This window comes from Anser brachyrhynchus (assembly GCF_964034855.1).
Source record: "Anser brachyrhynchus genome assembly, chromosome: 1".
Lineage (NCBI taxonomy): Eukaryota > Metazoa > Chordata > Aves > Anseriformes > Anatidae > Anser > Anser brachyrhynchus.
In genome coordinates, this window is record NC_137694.1 from 182,842,256 (window position 1) to 182,869,261 (window position 27,006).

Genomic DNA, 27,006 nt, shown 5'->3' on the forward strand with positions numbered 1-27,006 from the left:
GTGTCAGCATGAAGGTATTAAAATCACAGTGCTGGTCATGTCAAAATATTTAAGCAACAGCAACAAAAAGACAGCAAAAATAACACCTGGAATCTTATCATTAAGTGAAATAACTGATTTCACAATATATACATGCCATCATCTCATGTTTCATAGATTATAAAATCATTTAGGTTGGAAAAGACCCATTAGATCATCAAGTCCGACCACCACCTAGCAATACCAAGTCCACCACTAAACCATGTTCCTCAGCACCTCTCTTAAATACCTGCAGGGATGGTGACTGCCACTTCTCTAGGCAGCCTGTTCCAGTGCCTAACCTTTCTAGCCCACTAGGTGGCATTCGTTGCTTAGAAGTTTCTTTGCAGTCAGCCCTGTGCCCTAGGATAGCAGCTGTCTTATGATGTTCATTTCCAGCTTGATTTCATCTGTGAAAACTAATGAGTAGATCATATATAAGTATAAATACTCTGAGCTGTTAATGGTGTGTGATTTTCTTCTCTTTTATTTGGCCCTATGTGGCAAAGCAGTGTTTATATTTGCATTTAAATGGGCACAAGTCTCAAAAGTTACATTTCTACAGGTATCAGACATTCAGGCAAGAACAGCACTGCTTATGTGGTCACCTCCATCCAGCGATGTCGGAGAAGACACTGACAAGAATAACATACCAGAGGTTTATACTTACGAAGTGATGATTTCAAATACTGGAAAAGATGGAAAATACAAAACTGTATATATGTAGGTGTTCATTTTCTTTTATTTATTCAGTGCTGCATTTAGTTGTGTGGCTAAAAATCTCATAAAAATCTGCCCAGTGTTTGGAGATTGAAATAATTAGCAATTTTGTGCAACTTCTCTTTCTGAAACAGGTTACTTTTTCAGTAGAAATGGTTCCGTTTTATTACTGAGGTCTATACCAACAGTTAGAATATGTTTAGATGTTTGTGGAAGTATGCTTTAATACCACTTAGCTGTACTTCAGCCAGCTGCACTAGAAATTATGGGTTCTCACGAAGTAAGATGTGTACAAGTAGCAACAAATACAAATTGCGCATGTATTTATTTACTTCAGCACATGCTGCTCCTCCCAGTAAGGGTATTCTTCCCTTCTCTGGAAATGCTCTTGGCAAGAGGCAGTGGTAGAATATGAAACAGATTTCCACAGAACACAACTTGAGCAGCATCAAAACAAGCTAAACTTTCAAACTGTTTAATTCCTAACACAATGGTTTTAACCATTTTTTTTTTGCAACTTTAGCAGTATTTTACATTTAACAGTAAAATTTACCATTAAAATTACAGAGCTCTCTAAATATAAATCTTCTAGTGTTTAGCTAGCATTTGTTAGTCTCCTTCCATGGATTTCTTGGAAATCACTTGGAGCAGTTCATGAATCACAAGTTGGATATCCCTGTCCTAGAGCTAGAGGAAAAGAGCTTTTCTAACATAAGCTGATTCACTAACACCAGAGTAATAGGTGTCACTTAGGTGTCTTTTCTGCTTACTAGGCTAAAAGTTTGAGGAAAAGAACTTTTCTAACATAAGCTGGTTCACTAAAAGCAGAGTAATAGGTGTCACTTAGGTGCTTTTTCTGCTTACTAGGCTCTAAAAAGTAGGTATATGCAGTCGTTTATGGTTTTAGATAATCATTTTTATAAGGCTGAAGACTTATAAACATTCATGCTTCTACAGGATCCAGTAATTCAGTACTTTTTTTTTTGAAATAATGTACATGCATACACATGCATGTTCTCCAATATGTGCAGCTGATGTTACTGAGTAAAGAAGATAATTTTTCTTCAAAAACAAAAGAGGCGAAACAACAGAAACCAAATGAGGGAAGCCCATAAAATTCAAAGATAAAAGCATCTGCATTTTAGCATACTTAGCAACAGAAGCAAACTATTAACAGATGTTTCTTACAAGGAGTGTTAGGTGGAGAGGTTAAATGTGTGCCTTTTTATAAAGTATGTGATTCTGAAACAATCTCTTTAACAAAATCATCTCTCTTTCCAGTGGAGAAGAAAACAAAGTTACTGTAAATGATCTCAGGCCAGCAACTGACTACCATGCAAAGTGAGTATCTTCCTTTTCTGTTCACTAAATTCACTGGGAGTGTTTTCGAAGTTTCATTCTGTCTATATATTTGATTGCAGAATTCTTCAGAAACTGTCTTTACCCCTTGAAATCCTCCTTTAAGTCACAATGATAGCTGAAATATTGCCATTCTCAAGTCAATGTTGTTGGCTTATTTGACCACACAATCCATTTTGAAAAACATAAGAGATTGTTGCTGCCTCACCCAACTTCTGTGGTCTTTGCTTGTTTACTTGGTCTTTACTTTACATGCCAACACAGTGACCATTTTCTTTTCTTTGAGCCAGGCACAGATGATGCTTCCTTTATGCCATTTTCTCACAAATAGAAGAAGGAGGTACCTTGCACAAGAACTTTCTACTGGCCACTTCACACTGCTTTCACTTTGCTCCAGCAGACCAGTGAATCTGACCCCCCTATACATTGTTAAATATGTCCCAAGCTCAGTTTAATTCCACTGTTCAAGCTTGAAGACTCTTGAAAGAGTTGAATTGACTTGAAACTCTTTCATATGCAAGTGTTTCCCTGTGATTTTGTTCTTATTTTAAGTAGTGTTTATGAACTTTATCCAATGATGTTTTAAGTTGAAAATGTGTGGAGCATAGAGGTCAGAGCCTAGGTCTTTTTGCCATGTATAAGTTGTTTTCTACCAGGCTATGTTCAGATTCTTTTTTACTTATTTCTGGTCTTTTTAGAGGAAGCATGTGAGTAGATGACTTAGCCATATAAGCTCTTCCTGAGCTAGGAATTAAACAGAATTCTGCCAGTCTAACTATTGCCCAAAATGAAGACAAGAAAGGCTAAATTCCGAAGATAAAACTGACAAATTATGTATTTGCAACTATATGCAAGGACAAACAACTGTATGCAGCACTAGTCACTGTTCAAATGTTTTGCTATCCCTGTTCATGGAATCTACAATGCCAGTTTTCCTATGACTGTTCATGCAACCAGTATATAAGGCCTTCTGCAACCAGTGATCAGAGAAAAGGGTGTTCTGTGGATTGTTTTTTTCTCTCTTTCAAAGGAACAGATAAATCAGAAGAAACTAAGTAAGAAGAAAGTAATATATGGGTTCACTCAAGAGGGAGACATGGCTACACAGCTGGGAGGAGGGAGGAGGGCAGAGGAGGCCAGAAAATAATCTTTTATTTTGTTTTGGAGAAAAGCTATGAGAAAAGCAAACCATTTCTCTTTGAGACAGAAGAAACAATTCATTCTTCTGAAGTACACGGAGAGCTAGTGCACAGCCTTTCTAAAAGGTGAACAGGGTGAACAGACTCAGCAAGCTGTTGAAGGATTGCAAAAGATTCTCAGAAAATACATTAACAGCTTCATTGTGCATTTCTCAAGAAAGCACTTGCAGAAGAATTATTTGTATTATCAACTTACACATCTACAACAAATAATGAGCCTGCAAGATGTTATCATTATTTCCCAACCAAAGCACAGCAAAGAATGGACGTATTTCAAATGTAATTGTGAGAATAAAGCTGACTGATGGTAATGATGTACATCCAAAGTAAAGGACTCTACTTTTGCATTGCTTCCGTTGACCAAGAAGCTTTCACCAGCTATGTATTTGTAACAGTAATATATTAATAAAGAGATAGCAAGGCAGTAACTTAATTCTGAATACTCAGTTTTCTTTGGAAATTGTATATATAGATTTTGAATCAAAATGTTACTGACTGTTTTCCGTTCTAGAGTCCAAGTGGAATGCAATTGTGTAAGGGGGAGTCCTTCAGAAGCAGAGAGTTTTACCACAATGAGTTGTGAGCCTGATACTCCAAATCTGCCCAGGATAACTAATCGGACCAAAAATTCTCTTACTCTGCAGTGGAAGGTAAGAATTACTTTAAAATCTTTAAAGCTCTTTAGCAGTTTCAGATTTGTGAATAAATGCCAGTTCATTGAAACAGAAGTTTTGTCAAACAGTAGTTTCAACCACACTTCCGTGACTGAAGTATGTATATTGGATTAAATGTGGACTTCAGCAAAGAGAAAAAGATTCCCAGAAAAGCCAGGAGCCTTTGTAAATAAAGTTAATGAACTTGAACAGAGACACTGGTTTGAGTTCTGGTCCCCTCCTGTACTGTAGAACCAATTTCTTTCTCTCTTATTGAACATAGGCTTATTTGTGCAAAGCAAATTAAGTGGTCTGGAAAGACTGAGATTTGAACAGACCTGCAATCTAACTGCTTAGAAAAATTCTGTAGTATTTTACATTGCTGCCAGAATGCTTTCTCAAGGTCTAAATGAAAAAAAAATAAAATAGAAGCATTCACTAGATAGAAACAGAAATAGCACTGTCTTGGCAAGTGAAACAGTCATATAAGGGCAGCATCATTTGCCATCCACTGGTCTTGTCATGATTTGATCCATGCACGCATCTTTCCTTGAGCGATCTTGTGTCTAGTTAGAGCTCTAATTTCCCTTTTTCTTGTTTCAGGCATCATGCGATAATGGTTCTAAAATCCACAGTTACCTTTTAGAATGGGATGAAGTAAGCAAGTTATTCTATTCTATTTTTCATTTTGTGGTTTTCAAAAGTAGTTGTATGTGACTATGCACATTGAGTTGTATCAAAACTTTGACTTGTATAGAGAGAGGTATGTGACAAATACATAATTTCTGAAAGTAAGTGTGAAAACGTGATTATCGCCCTAATTTTTTCTTAGGGTGTATAATGTATCAAATATTTCTTAGTTACCTGATTCTGCCACCCTTAATAGTGGCTTTTTCACCAATACTTCTCTCAAGAGCAATGAGATAAGATCATTTTCCTATAAAAGCCTTTATTTTGTATAAAAGGGATGCGCCAGCAGTGTTCCCATAAACTTATTCCAGTCCTAGCCAGACAGCTATTCCAAGAGAACATGGCAGTTCCATGGCAGAACTGTAGAAACTGTACTGTTTTTTCTTTCTAGCCCTTTGGAGATGCGAAGTGGAAAGGAATTTTAAAAGCCTCTAATTCAATACGTGTATGTTTTATGTAAAACCTCACTACGGGAGGGTTTCTTGAGTTATGTTACACTTCAAAAATGAGTTTGCTTCACATTTGTGTGTTACTTTAATTGATGGGCACATATTTAATAGGGTGAATAATGTGATTAATTTATTCCTTTTTAGGGAAAAGGAAATGGAGAGTTTTGCCAGTGTTATTATGGCCAACAGAAGCAGTATAGAATTACTAAACTATCACCAGCAATGGGGTACACCTTTAGGCTAGCAGCCAAAAATGACATGGGGATGAGGTAAATATCACTGTTGTATCCATAACTATGGAATGCATTTGCATGCATATGTGTGCTTGCTTAGGAAAAGCATATGATGGCATTTAAAGAAATAAGACTTCTGTCCATTTACGTAGTTAATTTACAGCATGTGATTGGATTATTCATATTGCAGATTATATTTGCATCGCAAATCACTTGACCCTGCTTCAGCGAGGGAGGCTGGACAAGGGCACCTCCAGAGATCCTTTCTAACCTCAGCTATTCAATGCGTCCTGGCATAATCAGTTTTGTTCAGGCATTATTATGGCTACAGCCACTACATGTGTACATACTTAGCATATAAATGCTACACATCTCAGCCCCTCTTATGAGCAGCTGTCACCTGCAGATAGCACAGCTGTTTCTGCCGGGTTTAGCCTAATTTCTCAAACAGCCTGCTCTAACCTGTGTACACGATGCCCCTTTGTACCTAAAGGGGGAGCGCGAGCATGGCACAGGCAGCCCAGCTGCTCTCACGTGAACCCAGCTCAGGCTGTGCTGGTTTTTAGCTTCAGCCTTTGTAGCCTCGTGCTGACCTCCACTGAAGGTTGCTACCTTGTGCTTGCTTCCTTCTGCTCTGACTTGTAATGGAATTTTTGGCGAAGCGCTACGTTGCACAGACTCACGGGGTCAATAGAATTGTGGCTTTTGTGTCTGATGTAATAAACACTTCTGCTAAAATGCTGAGGGTCATGCTGAAAGAGAAGCAACCCTTCCAGTGGGCCAGAATTGAATGGTTTGTTAAATGCTGCAGGTGTGCTGATGTTGTTTGGACAAAGGGTAACTTTTACCATGCTGTCTGCTGCTCTGGGTGCCAGTGAGGTCTGACATGGTGCCAGATGTAAGGTAGTTCTTGAAGCTGGTTTAGCAGTTTACTAGAGCTTGATTAGCCCTCCTTAAATTTAGAGTTGTAGTAATGACAGTATAAAGACATGGTGGTAACTCTGCTGGAGCAGGAGGTAAGCCCAGCAGAACCCACTCTGCATCCTGTAGGTATATCTACATTGTGTTCTCTGCCATGTCCCATTTCTATATATGTCCCTTTACCTGAGGTGTCTACTAGTCTGATGTTACCATGGGAAATGGGCAAAATATGACATTACAATGCCATTGATTTTTTTTTGAGCTTCTAGAGCTTATTATAAATGCTTAGGATATGTGGTCATTATTTTTAGAAGTTTAGAAGTGCTATTTTTCAGGAGTTATGAAGCACCAAACTTTGTTTTTATGTTGTGAATGAATGGCATGTCATCAGTAGAAGATATAAGAACTCAAAAACCAAGACAAAAGGAATAGTTTCTCAGGTTGGGCTTACACCACTGGATACATTATCTCTTGGGAGTGCTTCTTGGTCTTTGGGTGAAGCAAGAAAGCTGGCTAATATTCTCACTGCTAGGGCTCAATACCTCTTGAGTAGACTGCCTGTGTCCACACTATGTAGTAGCACTTGGACATTTAGGTCCCATGTGGCATAAAATCAAGGCTTCTCTAGCCACAAGCATAAAATTGCTATTTTGCGCTTGTTTGTGTTTGAGATATTTTGAGCACTGTGCTGCGGCTCACTGGAGTGGTGTTTTTATAGCATGAAATGCATGTTGTCTGTCCTTCAGTTGGCACAAAGGAGTGTTTGATGGAACAATGCCTGCCTCGACAGTGTTGAAGGACAGTTTAAAAATAGGGAGCCAGACCTGAGGATGTAATTTATGCTGGATAGAGGAAGTCTTCTGCAGGCTAAGTACATGAAAACTACATCTGTCTCAGGAGGTCTCTGAGACGTATTGGGAGGCTTTGGAGAGCACCCAGGGAATGTGTTGCGTGTAGTACCTGTTCTCTGTGTCTTCCCGTAGGCTCCTGCTTTGGGTCACTGGCTGAGGACACTGTAGTGGGCTAGGCTGACTTTCAGAGTGCTTCAACACAGTCTTTCTTATGTTGCTGCCTTCTGGAAGATGTTTCTGGAATGAACCGTTCTCTGAGTTACTCCTGGACTTGTCTTGATGAGATGTAATTGGAACTGTTGACAAAAGCAGACAGGGAGTGAGCTGACAGTTAAGCAGGGTCCAGTGTTCAAGTTCTCTTCCTGTTCCCTGGTTACTTCTGAGTGTAAATGTACCCTCTAGGAGTATCCACACATATTACACACCTCTGTGGTGTAAGCTGGTGGAAGACAGTCATCAGTTAAGTACCCTTTTTAAACTAATTAAGCTGAATAGATTTTTAAATCTGTATTTCATAGCCTTATAACAATGCATTATGTTGGCTATATGGTATTACTTAAGTCTCTTGAAATAATATTTACTAGGGTAGGGTGACAATTTATGCCTTATGAAATATGTTGAGAACCTTATGTATTTGCAGACTGAATTTTCTCTAAATGATTTTACCAGCAAGAATGGATATTCTCTCTTTGAGTTGCTCGTATTTTTAAATTTGGTTCTAACCAAACATGAAACTGTGGCTAAACAAATCTGGAAAAATAAAATCTATTTAAAAGGTATAGTATTGTTGTATTATAGTAGATTATAGTGTCCTAAGTGAAATGTTAAGAGAGGTTCAAATTTGAGAATTACTGGAGCTCTTTTAGTTGATTTCAATGTGTTTTGCAGTAATTCTATCAAGTAAAGAGATTAAGGCTTTTCAAGGTGTTCTCCCCCCCACCCCCGACCCCCTTCCCTTGCATCTGCATGTGAGTTGACTGCTTTAATAGTTGGTTGTGAGTAGAGGCAGGTTTAGTATGTCTAGCTTCTCTTCCTGCTTTCTTAGCCTAACTGTAACGCTGGAACTTTTTTTTAAGTATGTACAGCATATGTACCGTACCATCTTAATTTCAGAGATTTTCTCGCTTGTGGCTTTTGGCAAGAAGAAGAAGAATTCCCTTCAAATTCTAAGTTTTCTTTTGCTTTGCGCTTTTCCATTTCCTGCTTCACAGGAGAAATGGGTAAGAGAGAAAGGGATGTCAAGGTATCTTCACACTGTGATTTTTCAGGGAAGTCAGATTTGGACACACAAGATATTTGACTGGTTCTGTTGTTCAAGACACTTGAGGATTTTTGTTTTCAAGACTTCCTGGTGCTCACTTAGATGATGTCTAGCTTTTAGATTAAAGTTTTGTCTTTGACATTAGTTTCATACAGTTTAAAAAAAATATTAGACAAGCTCTCAAGCCTGCGTTTCTTCAGATCTGAGGTAGAAGCAGCAAATTTCTAAATAAATGCCAGCTGAGAACGTTTTTTTAGAGTCTAGATGGATACATGTCACACCATCTGTGCGTTGTACCCATTTACTGACTTTTGCATCCCTCTGTTTCTCAGTAGATCTTTTTCTGTAACTTGTTACAGAAGGTTTATCACTTGGAGGCTTATCTAAGAGTCATCTGATAAGGTTGAAAGTTCAGAGACCAGTGTAGTCTACTGCATTTGTTCTGTGATAGGACTTTCGTATTGCCAACTCTTAAAGTAACTTAATAACTTAATATCGAATTAACTTAATATTGAGTAAGTCTATTATTCTGTTATTTTCTGAATCACTATAGAAACTGGTACTTCAGAGCATACCTGAAGCACATAACAATTTGCATAGATTGCTGCCTGGGAAGCAAAGTGTATTTTGGGATCTTCCCACATACGCTTTCACGTCTTCATGTTTTGATTTTGAATAGGTATGAGTATATTGCTGCACATAGAGCTTTACTGATTTAGAATAATGACTTAATATGAAAAATCAAAACAAAGTTAATTAGCAAAACATTGTAATTATGTCCTACACAGGAATCTTTCTATTATGAATGTTAACCTTGTTCAAATGGCTTATAACTGACAGATTCGTGGGCAAGTTAAGTCATCTGCTTGGAATTTCCAGTTGTGCACATACTCAAGAAATTGTCATAGCTGTGTTTAGTAAGAATGATGTTTTTCTAGATGTCAATTATTGTGTCTGGTTAGTTTACATACCGTTTGTTTTTACGTACAGTGGTTTTAGTGAAGAAGTCCTGTATCATACCTCAGGCACTGCCCCAACCACACCAGCAAGTCCTTTGCTGATTAATGCTGGAGTTACTTGGTTATCCCTACAGTGGACAAAACCCTCAGGAACACCATCAGATGAAGGAATCTCATATATACTAGAGATGGAGGATGAGAACTCAGTAAGTTTAGAATACGTACTCTCAATAAGAAAAGAGACTATAACATGTTTGATATGTTGCTGTACTTAAGTGTAACAGGGATTACTTTTGCTAGAATATCCTACAAGGAACTGTATTTTCTGAAAGAAAACCAAAGACTTGTCATTGCAGTGACCAAGCCACATAACTTTCTCCTTTCTATTGCAACAGTAATAGTTATTGGTATGATTAAGCTCTAATCCCGCAAAGATGTCTAGACTACTTTTAACTTTGTGACTCTGCATGTGAATTAAAGCCTCACAAGAGTGGATCAAAGTAATTGCATCATGAAGTGTGGCCCCCCTATATGTTATTTCAGCATAAGCACCTTTGTTTTACCCATTCAAAGTGTTAGGTATAATACCTCATGGCACTATATATTTTTCTTTGCTGTTTTTTCTCCTCTTCAGAACTGGAGAATGGTTAATTCATTTCCTCACTCGCCCTCATCACCACCACCTTATTTTTATACTTGGCTTCCATTAGGACTCACATGGTAGAAATAAAATATCCTGTGTTTACACAATGAAGTTACATTTAATTACTTTGTCAGAGAGCCATAACAATTATAGTCTGAAACACAGTAATTTATTTATATTGAATGATGTTACAGAATCTAGTTGACAAATACAATGTTACAAGTAATCCTGTTTAATTTTGCAGGGATATGGTTTCAAGCCAAAATACGATGGTGAAGATCTTACCTACACGGTGAAGAATTTGAGGCGCAGTACAAAATACAAATTTAGGGTAAGATTTTTCACGTAGTTGTTTTGGAGGGTTGGTTGGTCGGTGGTTGTTTGTACCAGAGTACCTTGAAATTTGATTTACTGACTTATTTAAAGGAAAACCAAATTTGATGCCAGTCTCTCTTAAAATTTCAATCTCTTAAAGCTAAGAGTTCAAAGCCTGCTTCCTAAGTCATCTTTGTAGAAGGAGTAGGGACCTCTGAAAGGGCGTAACAGTTGCAGCTATCTTGAAATGTGTAATTAACATAAGTCAATGTTATTAACAGTTGTTTTTTTATTTGGCTTTTTTGTTGCATATAGACACTAAACACATCTCAAAGTGTTGGGATAAAGAGCAACATTGATCAAAAAAAGTTTATCAATGCTAGCATAGCACTGAACCCAAGTTAGTTAAAAAAAAGTCATATTACAGTGGTGCTGAACCCATTCTTATACATCTTGAGGGTCTGAACTTACTAGCTCAGGATCCAGTCATTCTTTAACAGTAGCATGGCTTTTGCAATAAAGCTAATGGGTGTCCCCAGGTATGAAGCAGAGTCAGAATGATCTCATTTCCAGTCTATAAGAAAAAATATGTCTATAGCTGTTGTCTTGCATGCACCTAAAATACTATTTCATAAGGAAGAATTGGGAGCTGCTTAAGAACAGTGTCTCTTTGCAGTACGAAAGGTAGCAGATCAGGGGTGGTTGGTTTGTTTTGAGTTAACGCTAAAACATACACGTGCTCCTTTTGAAAGGATAACAAATATTTTGCACTTCTGAATGACTGTTTTTTTTCAGAAGCAGAAAAAGTTCCAATAGGCGTTAATCTTAGAGTATTTGGATTTTATTGATAACTTACGTAATTTGAAACATGCAGTGTATGCTCAGGACGGCACCAAGCTAGGACTGTTATGGCTACATATGTATTGCAAATAAAAATCAGCTAAATACTTTGGAACTTGCTCTTGCAGGACTTGATGATAGTTTTCCTTTGGAAGTAATCCTACATGTTAATAATATACATCACTGGTAAATGCTCAGTTAACTTTTGCATCCAAAGTTTGTCATTAAAATAAAATATGAATGTTTATACTGTATTTTTCTTAACAAAACTGTAAACAGAAGTCTCTGTTCACTCATTCATAGGGCATAAAGGAGAAACAAATTCTGTGTTAATCAGGTCTTTAATTTTTATTATACAGGAGAAAGACTTAATTAGTAGTAATATTCCTTAAGGCTTTTGAAAGAAACTTTGTAACCATTGGAAACCTTATTATAATACGTAAATGCCAACTGCCTTTTTAACTTCATTTGTAAGGGCACAAAAACAACCAGAGATGATTGTTAATCTTGTAAACCGTATCAGGAGAATGTCTGAGAAGCATGTTAGCTCACATTTCCTCTTCTCAAACTGTACTGACATTACTCCTACCATTTGAATTCTATTCAATTTTTAAATAAATATAAAAGTAAAAATAATTTTTAGGTTGCTTAGGTTTTTGCTCGTAACAAATGGGGATACACAATAAACTAACTGCGCAACTACAATGTAAAGAACAGCAGCAATTTCTTTTCCTAGAGTCAAAGAAAAAAAGTCTAGGTTGGAAGGGACTTTTGGAGATCACCTGGACCAAATTTGTCTAGAGAGCAGAGCCTTAGATCTGGCTATTCAACCCTATACTAGCCCTGTTGAGCTGAGACTTCAGTATTTCCAGCAAGGGAAATTCCACTGCTTTGCTGGACAGCCTGTTCTCATGGTGATTAATTTATTTTCTTATATTTAGGTGGAATTTTCCCTGACACACTTGTGCCCGTGGTCTTTTGTCCTGTCATCACATATCCTTGCAAAACGAGTATCTTCATATTTTCTTTAACTACCTTTTAAATATTGGGCTGTGATTAGATCCCCCACACTGAAACTTCTATTTTCTAGGCGAAGTAAACCCAAATTCTTCAGCCTTTTCCTCCTACATCAGGTTCTCCAACCCTGTAATCATCATGCTTGCCCCTCTTCTGTGCTCTTTCCAGTTTCTCAACATCTCAAACAGGGAGCACCAAAACTAGGCACAGTGTTCCAGGTTTAGCCTGAAAAGTGCTGAGTAAAGTGGCAAAATCACACCCCTCCTTCCACTGGCTAAATTCTTGCTGATGCAGCCCATGAAACAATTTGCCTTTGCTGCTGCTCTCACCAGGATCCAAAGGTCCAGCACAATAAAAAGGAGTAGTTCTTAAACATAGCTAGTTTCTGAGTATCTTGGGCTGTTTAAAAAAAAAAAAAAAAAAGGTTCTCAAGTCCTTCACTTTGGAATGAAGTGTTTTGTGCTATATTGAGCACCCACAGATTCCATTAGTGTCACAGAGGGCTGCGTGTCCTGATTACCTTTTACAGTCAGGCTGGTCTTCTGTGCCCTAAGTAGAAGCCTAACTTTATGTACCAACATTTGAAATGTGGAGGATATCAAAGGTTATGCAATTTTTTTTCTTCCATCTTCACAATTATTAGTTTAGTTGTTTGGTTTTTTTTAATAATGTATTTTCTTCTTGCAATTCACAGGTGTTTTTAATTTCAGCATTGAGTAACTATGAGACTACCAGAAACTATAAAATGAAGGTGCATAGTAGATTTATTTCTCCTGGTGGTTTATTGTCTAGCTATTTGTGTACACATACATATAAATTAATTTGCTCTTACTGTTACACTGAACAGCATACCACTAGCCATTACATTTGTTCTGTGTTTATTATAATTTTTATGTATTTACAGGTCATTGCCTATAATTCAGAAGGGAAAAGCAGTCCAAGTGAGACAGTAGACTATGCTACTTGCCCAGACAAGCCTGGGGTACCTTCAAAACCATCAGTGAAAGGAAAAATTCATGCACAGAGTTTTAAAATAGTCTGGGGTAAGAACATTGTCAGCTCTTTTTAGAGTTTGTCCTCTGTTTTTTATTTATGTTCATATGTAAAAGGCCAGATTTTACTTTGATATACTTCAGTCAGCTGAGCCATCATGGAAAAATGCTGATCCAAAATACCTAGGGTGGCAGTGTAATAGTGTAATTATGTGGGAAGAATAATATATGAATTGTAATAGGGACTGTTACAGAAGAGGACTACAGTTGTTAAAATATTGTAGTGTTAATTTGTGTACTAAGAAGTTAATGTTACTCTGGCACAAAAAGCAGATGCCATGAATTTTATTTTATTTTTGTTATCAAACGAAAAGGTCCAAGTTTAACTTCTCTCTTCAAAGTGTTTACTTTTGATAGATAAATACTTTTATTCGTTAGGGATCTTGAGAAACTTCCTTAAGCTTATGTTTTTTTTTACCCTTATGCTGTGAAATAGGAGAAGGAGAAGCAGTACTGTGATATACTTTAGCAGTAAACCACATGGGTGAAGGTTTTACTTACTGTCACAGTAATTAAACTTCTTACCTAGTTCTGTATAATAGTGTGTTTTAATATTGTGTTCTTTCACAGTAATAATGTGAAAGCTACTTGTAGAACAGTACACAGCAAATTCAGTCTTGCATCTTTCCAGAGTGCTTTGCTATATCAGGGTGAAAATTTCAGGTGTGAAATTTGTTCCATTATGGATAACATATAATGTATGAAGTATTATAAATAATCTGATTTGTAAATAGAAAGCTGTCTAAAATGCCTATTTATATATAGAACTTGTAATAGTCATTATTATGAACTATTATATTCCTTTTTTTTTCATGAGTGATAATTATGTGAAAAAAAATGTTTTTCATTTGGGGTAAGTTGACTGCTACCTGCCATCCAAAAAAGTGCTGTGTGCCATATAACAAGTCTCATTTTATTTGGCAGGTGTGATGTGATACGTAACACTTGTCTAAGAGCCAACAACATTTCATCAAGCACACACATTATGCAGCAGTGCTCTTCTGTGTTTAAATGTAAAGCTGCCTTTATATTTGTCAAAAATTTTGTTTTTCCACATTATTTTCATTTTGCTCTTCTCTAAGTCAGCTCTGAGGAAGAGTTGTAGAATTATGTGTCAAAGATAGTTCTTTAGTTTCCTGTCATGTCCTTCAATATCGTACCAAGGAGGACAGTGAAATCAATTTCTACTGCTAAACTGAAAATTTACAAGATTAAGTGTTCAGTATAGAACTTTCCTATCTGCAGTCCAAATTGCAGGGCCATTAGGATCTGTGTTTTTGAAACCATAATCAGGCTGCCTTCAGACTAACCGAAATGTTTGCTGTGGCATCTCCCAAGAGCCTGATTCCCTCATCACACATCATCTGTAGACTATAGTAGGGTTGTGATCTGGCAGCTTTGGATAGTGGAGGATTTGAATGATTTGCAGCTGTCTGAACTAGGATGCAGGATGCTATAGCTAACTGTCTAAAAGAGCACTCGTTTCCAGTTGGCTGTCAATTTTACCTTTTTCTAATTCTCCCCAAAAGCTACAAAACAATTTGATTTACCTTGTTTTGTTGGAATATTGTTATTTTTGATAGATCCGCCAAAAGACAATGGAGGAGCAGCAATAAATACATATGTTGTGGAGATGTCTGAAGGCTTAAATGGTAAGTATTAGGAGTATATGTTGGCATTCAGCTGTGATCTTTTTTGTGTGGACACCTCAGTTATAAATTGTGGGAAGAGTAAGATATGTGTTATGATGGGGAATGTTATTGCAAGAAACTGTAATTTTAAAAAATAAGGATGTTGAAACCCACATCCAGGAAATTCTGTTTCTCTGTATTAGAAAGAAGATACCATAAAGCTGTGGCAAAAGAGATGCTCTGTGCTTAACCTATCACATAGGTGTGTTCTGTTTTGGAAGTCAAGTGACGTGTTCCAGATACGTAAGGGCAAGAAAGGGCTACTTAGCTCTGTTGGATGTGTGAGATGAATGAAACATTAATGTTCCATTTACTGCTACTAAATGAGAATAGTGCTGGAGCTGGAATAAGCATTTCTGCTGCTTGCTTTTCTGTCCTTTCATACAGAGGGGAAATTAACAAATTTTCTAAATTGGGCATAGAGCTATCCAGCTAAATTATCTGAAAATCTAAACCTGTTAGGTAACCTTACTTGTACTCAGCAGCACAGTCTGAGCATGAAAGTTCATACCTCTCTTGCTGTGTCAGGTTAAGAGTGCATTGTCCCCAAATTGTAGCTGTAGTCCTGCCAAAGGTATCACTCATGTTTTTTTCAATACTTAGTTTGCCTACAGCATGTCCACATTAAGTCACTGTTGGAATGAGCTTACCTGAGCCTTTCATGCAGATAAAATGAGCTGTGCACTAAGTTACATTTGTAGCCCTCTAAATTCTGTGATGTATTAAATTGTTGGAGATTTGATTTAAAGGCCCCAGCTTCCCAGCTTCATCTCTTGAGAGAAAGAAAGTGCTGAAGAATTTCTCATTTAGGAATTGAACTGAAAAGCAAAGAATGAAATCAGTGTTCCAGATGGTGCTGGGCCGTTCCAAAATACAGGAACAAGCGTTATCATTTGTAAGCAGTATTGACAATGTGCAAAATGAATAGACAGGATGTAATTGAAAGTTTCTTTTCTGTGGGAATTTTTGCTTTTCTGTCTTTACAGTTTTATTTGGTTATGCTATTTAAATGTGCTTGCTGGCCCAGTAATAATAACCTTATTAAAAGTAAATTATCTCATATTTAGTGTGAATACCAAATAAGGAAGAGACTCTACTTAGCAGATCTACACAAATTTGCATAGGAAAGCATCTGCAAAATAATTTGATCTTTTTCAAGGAAACACAAAGCAATCCTTTAATTTTTTCTGACAAACACACACTTGGTGGAGCTAGGATACCTGCTGTGGCTGCTACTGAAGTGTGGCAAATTACACGTTGGTTCATTGCACGTTTACTCTTATCTTTCAGGAAACAAGTGGGACACGATATACAGCGGAGCTGCTAGGGAACATTTGTGTGACCGATTAAATCCTGGTTGTTCCTATCGCTTACGAGTATATTGCATTGGGGAAGGAGGACAGAGCACGGTAATATTAGCTAACATTTTTCTTAAATGCAATTCTTTACGAAAATCAGATCCAACAGTTAATAAATATTGTTAGAGCAGTAATTGTACAGAATGGCCTAGCAATATAGCCATTTAGAACCTCAAAGAACTCCCAGTATTGATGTGCAGTGGTTCAAATTTCTGCCTACTTCTTACAGAAATAAATACGAAAATTCTTTTCTGATGCTATATTTTGCTTCAAGTGATTTTTCTTATTTACTGAAACAGATTCTTTGTCTTTTCCTGTGCAACATGTTGATAAAAATGTCTTTTCTCAAGGCCTAACTTAAGACAGCAGTGTAAATTTAATGTTTTTAACGTGATCAGTGTAGTAAACTAAGCAGCTTAGTCAGACTATAAGAAATTCGTGTGTTCTTCATCCATATAGAAGTCTCCTGTAAAGATATCCTTGTCCATAGCCACCTTGTCTTAAGAAAAAATCCACATTCCTTCAGTGCTGGCACAGCTGTGATGCTTTCCCTCTTGCCGTAGCTCAGCTTGCTTTTTTTTTGTACAGGGGAAGGAGGAAGGCAGTATACCTCTCAGTTACCTAGCCACAAGTGCACATTTGTCCTTGGAGACTTTCAGTGAGCCAACCTCTTTCCCCACATTAGTTTAGAATAAGTATTATTTGGGTACCAAGGAGATGGTAACTTTCAGGAAGTTCTAATGCTTTTTGAAGGTGTCAGAATTCAGCAGAAGAATAGTAAATAAAGCTGTAATGAAGCCTTTTCTGCAGCTTGCCATGGTTATATGCCTCATGAGAAACATTCTGCTTTTTATCTAGCATCTGTTGCTCAGTGCAATAATACATTTCAAAGGAACTGAAAAGCAGCAGATTTTCCAGTCTACTCTTACTGGAACACATGTACACAGCAGTTGTGAGATGAGACTCTGAGATGCATCCATGTTGTAAACTGAAAGGCTTATCAGCTTCAGTCAAGAAACAGGCATATTTGTTCTGTGTCACACTGAAGCTAATAACCTGTGATCAGGTCTGATTCATTTCTGTCTGTATCCAAAACAGACAATGCTATCTGTTGCATGTTGCTATGTACTTTTGTGCACACTTGCACAGTACATATTACTAAGTAATTGAAAAAGTTGAAATCTTAATTATATTTTACGTCATCTGATTGTCATTTCTGCCTACTTTGCTTTCTGACAGGTTCTTGCACAGGAAGAAGTATACAACCCTTAGAGTAAGGTTTTAGAAACCATTGAACTACAGTTTAATGGAAAAGAAAATGAGTTAACCCTAAACAATTCATATTTCAGGCTTCTGTAAGAGGTTTGAGTTTATACATAACTTTTTTCTAATTTAGCCCTTTTCATGTGTAGAAATACACAAAGGCAAAGGTTAATTTTGCCTATTGTGTGATCACTGCAGAATGTTTTATGTAAATATTACAATAAACACATAGCAGGTCAGTTAAGCATCTTCATGTATTTGAGGATACAGTTCAAGAAATGGAAGGTCCTATTTCTGATTCGAGGATATGCAACATGTATGTAACATATATGTAATGTGTAACAAATAAAAAGTTACAATAATTGCTAGTGCTTGTTTTGGCCTAGGTGACTTCATTAATCTCCCTTTTCCTTTGTAGGCATCTGATTCTTTACTGGTGCAGACACCAGCAGTCGTTCCAGGTCCATGCCAGCCTCCAAGGCTACAGGGTAGACCAAGAGCAAGAGAAATTCAGCTGCGCTGGGGTAATTCAATTACAACTGTTCCTGAGTGTAAGGGATCAAGATGTGTTGTGTGTTAAAATTAAACAAGTTTTTCTTTCTTATTTTTAGGACCACCTCAGGTAGATGGTGGTTCACCCATTACCTGTTATGGTCTGGAAATGTTTCAGACAGAAACTGATGAACACAGAGAGGTTTACCAAGGCTCTGATGTTGAATGCACAGTAGGCAGCCTTCTTCCAGGGAGGATATACAACTTCAGACTGCGAGCAGCTAACAAGGCTGGGGTAAGGAGGTAGTCTGAAATGAAATTAGTTGCAGAAAGTGCAATTGATGTTGAACATCTTTTTTAAAAGAAGTATTTTAGAAGAGATTTTAAAATGAGGATTTCCTAATGTAGATTAATTTGGTTCACAGAGCTTATTGCTGGGTGGAAACAGTTAAACATCAGTTTATAACAAAGGGATTCTTAGATGTCGGGAAGAGAAAACAGCTAATTATGTCTTATACCTGAATTATAGCATTGTGAAAAGGTTAGGAAATGCTAAGTACTTTATCAAAGCATCGTTGCAACTTGAATATTCTCATGTGAAGTAAGGTAGTAAACTGTTTTCTGTATGCATCTCCGTAAATGGATTGTTCTTTATTTTTGTATCTCTGTTCATGTTCTAGAACATAATTGGCATTTTCTGTTTGTTTTTTTTCAATGTTTAACTTTTGAGTACGTGTTTTCTCAGATAGAAGGATATTTTCTCTTGTTGAGAGAGAAAATATCTCTTGTGTTTAAATCAATTGTTGCTGTAGCACAAGCTTTATTTCATAATGTGTCCAAAATCCTGATTTAAAAACAATGCAAGGCAGCTTGCATTTGTTTGATAACATTTGCTTCATAAAAACTATCATCACCAGTTGACATTGTGGAGAGGTCTGCAGCTTAAGGCTTTAAAGCACTGACCTAATTTTTAAATTCCCCAAAGATCAGTTTATAGATAGAGCATTTTTGGAATCCTTTTTTTTTTTCTTTTAGATAAATACAAATAGGCAGTTACAAATAGTGTTCTGCTATGGTGGTGTAGCAAATATATAACTTCAAAAGAAGGGGAAAATACTTCTGAATCCTTTCGCCTGAGAGTTTGAAGTGCTAAATTTATTCTGATTGCATTTGCTATAGAAACAAGCATTGCAGCTATTCTGTAGCGTAGTCAGATACTGAAATAAATCCACAGTCCACAAAGATTTATTGTATAATCAAGTAATACAGAATTTCAGGCTGCTGTTACATGCTTGTGCTATGGAAAACTGTTATTTAAAAAGCAGTAATATTATTTCCAGTTAGTTATATCAACTCTCTTTTTAATAGTTTGGACCTTACTCGGAAAAATGTGAAATTCTTACAGCGCCTGGACCACCAGATCAGTGCAAGCCCCCACAAGTGGCATGCAGATCTGCTGCATGTGCCCAGGTGTCTTGGGAGGTAAGAATGCAACGTTATACATACTGTGTTAACAGGATTCTCCTCTACATTTTTAAGTCCAACTTCAAAAGCTTAAGACTATTTCAGTCACATTTTTAAACATGCTTACCTGATTATGCAGTACTTGGTAGGTAAAACTTTAAAGTAATTCATCGTATCATTATACAATAGTTGTAAAACAGCAGTCTGTGGATTCTTGAGATCTTACTTTATTCTTTTGTTTAAGAGTTTTGCTACAACTGCTGCACTACATTTCTGAGTGATGCAGGCTCTTCTTAATTTTTTTTCTTTAATGTAGTTATGTTTCCTCAGAGCGAATACATCCATGGATTATTGTACATACGTTGTTTTTATAAGCTGATTTAATTTTATATAATTGCATCAGTAGTAATGTAGCAAAAGCCTCACAGACTTCCTATAAACCCATAGTATTTAGATGGCTGATTAAAAAAAATGCTATAGATAAAAAATTAAGCTTGTAAAAAGGAGGATTCTATCTGGGAATACTGTTTAAACTCAGCTTTTCAATGGCTTGAGACGGAGTCAATCACCTGAGTTACAGAACTGTACTGAAAAAAAAAAAAAGATTAAACTACTGAACTATTGCTCATGCTTCCTACTGGGCGTCTCAAAGCCCTACTGGGCTTTCCTTAATTGTCTACAAGGCAAACCCTTTTGAAGAAATGTTCAGGTAAGATTAATTTGACCAATTTTAGATGTTGACTTTATAGAATTGCAGAATAATTAATGTAGGACTGGACCTCTGGATGTCATTTGATTCAACCCTCTTTTCAAAACAGAGATAACTTCAAATTTAGCTCAGGTTTCTCAGAGCCTTGTCCAGTCACGTTTTGCATATCTCCAAGGAAGAAGATTCTGCAGCCTCACAAAACTGTCTCTGGGTTGACTATTCTGCTGTAGATTTTTTTTTTTTATGTCCAGTCAAAATATGCTTTAGTGCAAGATGTGACTGTTGCCTGTTGTCCTGTTACTTTACACCTTTAAGAAGTATTTGGCAGCATCTTCTTTGTATCCTCCCAGTAAGTAATTTAAGTAAGATCTTAACAGTAAGATCTTCCCTTAGCCTAATCATCTTAATATAAATAAACCTTATCTTTTTCTCACTCCCCTTATGGTGGCCCTCCACTGGGCTTTTTCTAGTATGTCAAAGTCTGTCTTGTGTTGGGGAGCCCAAGATAGGACACAGTACTGGAGATGTAGCCTCAGAGGTGCTGAGCAAAGGGAAATCATTACTCCTTTTAGCTTTCTTGCTGCTCTTCTGCTAATACAGCCAGTATGTAGTTAGCCTTCATCAGGCACACATTGCTGACTCACATTCAGCTTGCATACCAGGACATCCTCAGTATAGTTCTGTCCCAGGTCCAGGACTATGAATTTGCCTTTGCATTCGTTGAACTTTGTGAGGTTTGTATCAGATCCTGCTTGCTGAAATTGCTCTGATAGCTGTACCTTTCAGCATATCAAACACTTCCCACCCAGTTTATTGTCATCCCTGAACTTGTTGGCTTCAATTCCTTGATTTCTGTTAAGGTGAACTCCACTACAGCTACAGCAGCAATAGTGGTAACATTGAGAAATGTCTCATCTTCACTGTCATATTGCACAGCTCTCTACAGCTGCATCAGATCTCTGACCGAACACTTCTCATTGTGAATTAGAGAACGGAGGGGGAGTCTCTGTCAGTCACGTCAAATGTTATCCTTTGAAATGCTGTTTGTATTCAGTCAATTATTTTCAACTAGCCCAATGCTGAAAGTAGGGAATATTCCTCTTTCAAAGGAAGGGGAAAGCAAAAGACATGCTTTGAAGCACTTACTCCTCATCTTGTACCTCAGTGAGATGGCTGTCTTGGAATAGTTAGCCCAAAACAGCAACAGCATTTTCTTCCAGTTTTCTTCATGATCTAAGAATTTTTTTGTTAATATGGGGGTGTTTTTTGGCTGTTTTTTCTTTATTACTTCATTGACTACTGATATCTTCCTGTAATCTCATGTCGTAATGTGACATGTCTGGTACACGTGATTTGAACTGTACCCTCTCAAGACCACCATCTCGTGCCGTCAGCTGTTTAGGTTTCTAAGCTAAATGCTGCATGCTAGATTATGTCTGTATTAACGCAACTAAAATCACAATTACTTTGTGTGCGTTAGTCAGCAGTAATAAATAGTGTTTTTAAAGTATAGATAACTCAAGGCTGGTAATGTGGTCTGATTTATTTTTATCATATTAAATTAAAAATGAGGAAGGAAATCAGATGGTAGCATTCCTGTGAAGTTTAGACCTTTCTGCCTCGCTGTTGTTTAAAAAACAAAACAAAAGCTTTACCTACAGTCCTGTTGATTTATAGAAAAAATAATACAGGTGTGGTGAATTTAACTTCTAGCTTTTTTTGTCCATTTTAAAGGTTCCAGTGAGTAACGGAGCTGATGTAACAGAATACCGACTGGAATGGGGTGGTGTGGAAGGATGCATGCAGATCTCTTATTGTGGGCCTGGGCTCAACTGTGAAATGAAAGGACTTTCGCCTGCCACTATATACTATTGCAGGGTTCAGGTAAAAATGTAAAACTAACGTAAAACTCTTGTTAGTGAAATGTGGAAGCGGAGATCACCCCTGCTGTAAAAACATGGCCTACTTTGCATTTGCAGGCAGTGAATGTTGCGGGTGCAGGCCCTTTCAGTGAAGTAGTGGCATGTATGACTCCAGCATCTGTACCTGCAGTTGTGACTTGTCTTCGGGGACTAAGTGAAGACGAAGTGGAAAGTCCACACTATCATCCTTCCACATGCCTTGCTATAAGCTGGGAGAAACCTTGCGACCATGGATCTGAAATCACTGGCTACAGCATAGACTTTGGAGATAAGCAACCAATAACTGTTGGGAAGGTTCTGAGCTATTTTATAGACGGCTTACAGCCAGATACAACCTACAGGTATGTTGTGCAAAGCTACTTGAAGCCTGCTGTTTCTCCCACAAGAGCAGATTCTTTGTTTGTTTCCCGTGTAGTTTTTCATTGTCCACATTACTCTCAGAGAAGCATTAGTACCTAACCATGGAGCAAAAAGAAGCTTTGTAATGATGACTTTCATAAAAAGATGAGCTATGTTGTTTTTATTTTCTTTCAAGAATGTTTTATTTTAATTTGGTTATTGTGGTAGATTTGTTGCATCTGTTAATGCATCAGCTTAATTGAATTCAGGTTACAGGTTCAGATTCATAACCATTTTTGGACAGGTTCCTTTATAGATAGATGGTTTCTAATCTGTTTGTGAAGGTAAAACCCATCCAAGGAAGGACCATGTGCAGTCTTTGTTGACTGGATTGTCTGATCTAATAACAGCTCATCATATCTTGCAATGTCATTTCTGCAGAAATACCATGTATTTGAGTGGCAGTCAGCATAAAGAACATTGGTTTGAAAATCTATCAATCAATTTTAAATCTAATTGAAGAATTTCAGTTACCAAAATCATCCCATACGTCTGACGTAAGAGATACTGAAAGATATTAATGTAGAAATCCATAATTCTGACTGAAGGGATGCTACATTCCTGTTAGAAACACGCATCCTCTGTGTTAAAACTTAAAGTCAGTCTTACTGAAGTCAGAATTTAAGCTCACACTGATTTCAGTATGATGAGGGTATCATCTGGGTATGTAATTTTATGAATCCTTAATGTTAATGATTTTTTACTTCTTTTTAATGCTGATTGAAAGACTAAAATGTTTTGTGTGCCTCATAATTACTTAGCAATAATGCTGGCAAATTGAAGAGCTGTTGCTCTCAGTGTCGACAAACTGAAAAATGAGAAGTTTCCACTGCGGAGGTACTTCTGTGCTTCTACCCATAAAAGTGCTTTTACAGAATACATCTTGGACTGTCATCTCTTTGTGCAAATAAAAAATTGCAGATATTAACCTTGGTTCCGGGCTATAATAAATTAATATAATGTTAAATATTACTATACTGAAGGAGAAATACTTATCCACAAACGTACACACACATTTCTGTCACAGTGTTTTGAAATTGTGTGGCTGATTGTTTCAGAATAGAATTACTGTGATTACCTTTTCCCAGTTACCTAGATACTATTTTAGACATGCAAACCTTAGTCTTCGAAAAATGAGATTTGACACACTTTACTATCTATGGCTACCTGTGAGATCTGTAGAGTAGCATTGTTTTCCACTGAGTACCCAAAAAAAGTAAAAATTATCCCCGAATCTCAAGGAATACAAACCCCTCAGCCATGTGTCCTTCGACTTCTCATTACCCCTCTCCCTTTCCAAGCAGACCCAAAGTGGCGTGTGTTTGCAGACACCTGGAGGTATGTTACCAGTGAAAACAGCATTTTGTAAGAGAGGTAGCTGTACACCCACCATCCCTTTATTTTCACATGAATCTGCTCTGTTCTAAAAAGCCCTGAACATTTTCCTGTAGCCATCCTCAAACTCACCTGATATAATAGCCAAAGCTATGGATCTGCATATTTTGGGGGTGGGTTTTCTTTTCTTCCCCTCGTCTCTCCAGGGTGAGAAGTACAAAGCTGGTAGCTCTTAGCAATCAAAAATTTTGTTACAAGGCTTTGCTGCAGGATCAGGAAGATGGACCGTTATTGAAGTAGCCGATAGAGCTTTTGTATCTTTGCCCTAACGTGGATGATGCAAATATGCTAATATATTTTATTTTGAATCAATCCAACTCCTTAAAATGTGGCAAGTAGAATGACACTCCTGCATATTCATGAGCTTTTCAGAGCATAATATTGAGAAAATTCTTCATCATAGAAAGTAACGTCTGTACAGTGCCATTATTCTCTCCTGAATGCGAATGGTGGAAATAACCAATTACTTTCTAAGATCTAATTTCTAGTTAATTTATTCTCTTTCTCTTTGAATACTAGAATACGAATTCAAGCCCTAAACAGTCTTGGAGCAGGTCCTTTCAGCCACACCATTAAACTGAAAACAAAGCCTCTTCCCCCGGATCCACCTCGCCTGGAGTGTGCTGCATACAGTTCTCAGACTCTCAAGCTGAAGTGGGGAGAGGGAACTGCAAAAGCATTAACTGACTCCATTCAGTACCACCTTCAAATGGAGGATAAGAATGGAAGGTTGGTTTTGGCGTCACCTTAACCTGCTCAGTATTATTGTCATCTGGTGCTTGGAAATTGTATTATAGGGCAAAATTCCATATGCTTTGCTTAATTTTAAATAGAGGTAAGAGCTGTTCTCATGTGGCAAGGCAGAAGGGCTCCACTGTTCTTTGCTGCAAAGTACAAGATTAAAAACTTCATAGCTTTTTATTTACAGTTCAGTATGAAGAGTTTAATGAAATGTTTCATAGCGGCACACTCTTCTCTTACATTTTGTTAAGTATTTTGTCATAGTATTTAATCTAATCTGTCTTGTGAAATTTATATATTTGATACTGGGAATAGTGAATTCTTTCTCTGCTGTCTTTACATGCAGTTATTTCTAGTAGAAAATAAAGCCATCATGTAGTACAAATTATTATTTTAAGGGATCCTTTCTCTCATGTTAAATCAGGATGTAAGCTGAGATGGTTGGACCTGTGACCGTTTAAGTGTAGTAAGGGAAAGTTGCTAAAGAGTAAATAGCTAAAATCTAGTCTGCCTAATTTTGAAAAGCTAAGGATGTTGGGGGAGTAGATGGCAGAAGGAAAGTAGTACACGCAGTTCATTGGAAGGGAGAGAACCATGTCCTTTCTCATTTCAAGGACAGAAGGGTACCTGAAAGTGCTTAGGATCATTTTTGCCAAGAGGCAGTCTGTAGTACTTTGTGGTAAAAAGAGATTTTATTGCAGTCATGAGAAACAAAAGCCTAACGCTGGAAAATGAGCTCATTGTTTTATAGTGTCAGAATCACAGAATACTGTTGAAGTCTGAAATATTTGGGGGGTTCTCATTAGGTTCTGGGAAATGATGGACATAAATTACAAGAGAAGACAATAATCTGGCTACTTCAGAAGTCCTTTTCTGTATTTATTATAAGCCACCCTTTCCATTTTCAGGTTTGTATCCTTATACAGAGGACCATGTCATACATACAAAGTACAAAGACTCAGTGAGTCAACGTCATACAAATTTTGTATTCAGGCATGTAATGAAGCTGGTGAAGGTCCCCTTTCTCAAGAATATGTTTTCACTACTCCCAAATCTGTTCCAGCTGCCTTGAAAGGTAAAGATGTGGGTTTTTTTGGTTTTTGCAGTGTTTTCGGTTTTATTTTGAAGGTGGGTGGAGTGGGGTGGGAATTAGAAAGATGGACATTTGGTGGTGGTATTATGTTACCTGTAGAATGCTAAGCTGTTTTCACAGTGCGGGTAGAGACTGTAAGATGATGTACCTTTAATGTAATTGCCTAAAGCCTAAAATATTAGCTCCAGAAATGAGGGACTTGGGATTTATACGTACTTTGACATAAGAAGGTTTATACTTAGAATCCTTGCTTACCAGGAGAGAGTGACCAGGCCGTTGGAGTAATTTGAGGTCAAAATTCTCTCTGACACATTTAGAATAATTTTAAGCATAGCAGCTCATTTTCTTGCATGAGATACACATTTGCGGTGAGCAAATTTTACTTGCTTTTTGTCAGAGGTTACTTAAACTAGCAAGAGACCAGTGTATTGTTTGTTCCAGAAAACATTGAAAAAATACATTTGAATATGAATCTCTTGCTTCTCTAAGACAAAAAACAGCACTTTTTTTATACGAATCATGATAATGTGATGTTAAGTGACAAAAAACAGAGCTTAGCTGTTCCTTTTGTGATCTTCCTTCAGCACCAAGGATAGAGAGAATAAATGATCATACGTGTGAAATCACATGGGAGGTTCTGCAGCCCATGAAGGGTGATCCAGTTATTTACTGCCTTCAGGTCATGGTGGGAAAAGACTCAGAATTCAAACAGGTAGGCTATATTTAAGTTGTTACATGTTTCTTCAATTATTGTTTTCAATGAATAGTTTAGATTTAAGATTACTGTGTTAGTCACCATGTGTGGTGTTTTTCCCCTGCTGGGCAGTTGCGCTCTATCATAGCTGAACTTTCACACCCCTTCCTCAAAGGAAAAAGGGAGAAAATACAACAGAAGGGGCTCAGGGGTGGAGATAAGGACAGGGAGATCATTTGCCAGTTATCATCACAGACAAAACAGGTTCAACATTGGGAGATTAATGTAATTTATTGCCTATTGCTAACAGACTAGAGCAGTGAGAGACTAAAACCGAGCTAAAAACTCCTTCCCCCCACCCACCCTCTTCCACCTCCTCCCCCTGCGCGGCACAGGGGAACAATGGGCAATGGGGGCTGAGGTCAGTCCCTGACGCTTCGTCTCCGCCGCTCCTTCACGGTCCCTCCCTGCCCCTGCTCCACGCGGGGTCCCTCCCACGGGATTCTGGCACCCCCAGGCCCCTGCTCCTGCGTGGGCTCCTCTCCACGGGCTGCAGCTCCGGCCCGGGGCCTGCTCCTGCGGGGGCTCTCCATGGGCCGCAGCCT

At 37.6% G+C, this 27,006-nt stretch overlaps 1 protein-coding gene across 4 annotated transcripts in view; it reads left to right on the forward strand.

The window, feature by feature from the left end:
* Nucleotides 1-27,006, forward strand: part of FNDC3A (fibronectin type III domain containing 3A) — a 118,954-nt gene that overhangs the window by 83,584 nt on the left and 8,364 nt on the right. For all 4 annotated transcript variants that reach the window (XM_080594706.1, XM_080594707.1, XM_080594708.1 and 1 more), the window contains 18 exons: nt 584-741; nt 2,020-2,079; nt 3,808-3,946; nt 4,553-4,606; nt 5,233-5,357; nt 9,345-9,519; nt 10,201-10,287; nt 13,033-13,171; nt 14,764-14,832; nt 16,162-16,280; nt 17,911-18,016; nt 18,104-18,279; nt 19,353-19,466; nt 21,892-22,041; nt 22,137-22,420; nt 24,393-24,602; nt 25,523-25,689; nt 26,292-26,419. In XM_080594706.1, coding sequence (XP_080450832.1) covers nt 584-741; nt 2,020-2,079; nt 3,808-3,946; nt 4,553-4,606; nt 5,233-5,357; nt 9,345-9,519; nt 10,201-10,287; nt 13,033-13,171; nt 14,764-14,832; nt 16,162-16,280; nt 17,911-18,016; nt 18,104-18,279; nt 19,353-19,466; nt 21,892-22,041; nt 22,137-22,420; nt 24,393-24,602; nt 25,523-25,689; nt 26,292-26,419 — 2,460 coding nt within the window. The remainder of the gene's footprint in view (nt 1-583; nt 742-2,019; nt 2,080-3,807; nt 3,947-4,552; nt 4,607-5,232; nt 5,358-9,344; nt 9,520-10,200; nt 10,288-13,032; nt 13,172-14,763; nt 14,833-16,161; nt 16,281-17,910; nt 18,017-18,103; nt 18,280-19,352; nt 19,467-21,891; nt 22,042-22,136; nt 22,421-24,392; nt 24,603-25,522; nt 25,690-26,291; nt 26,420-27,006) is intronic.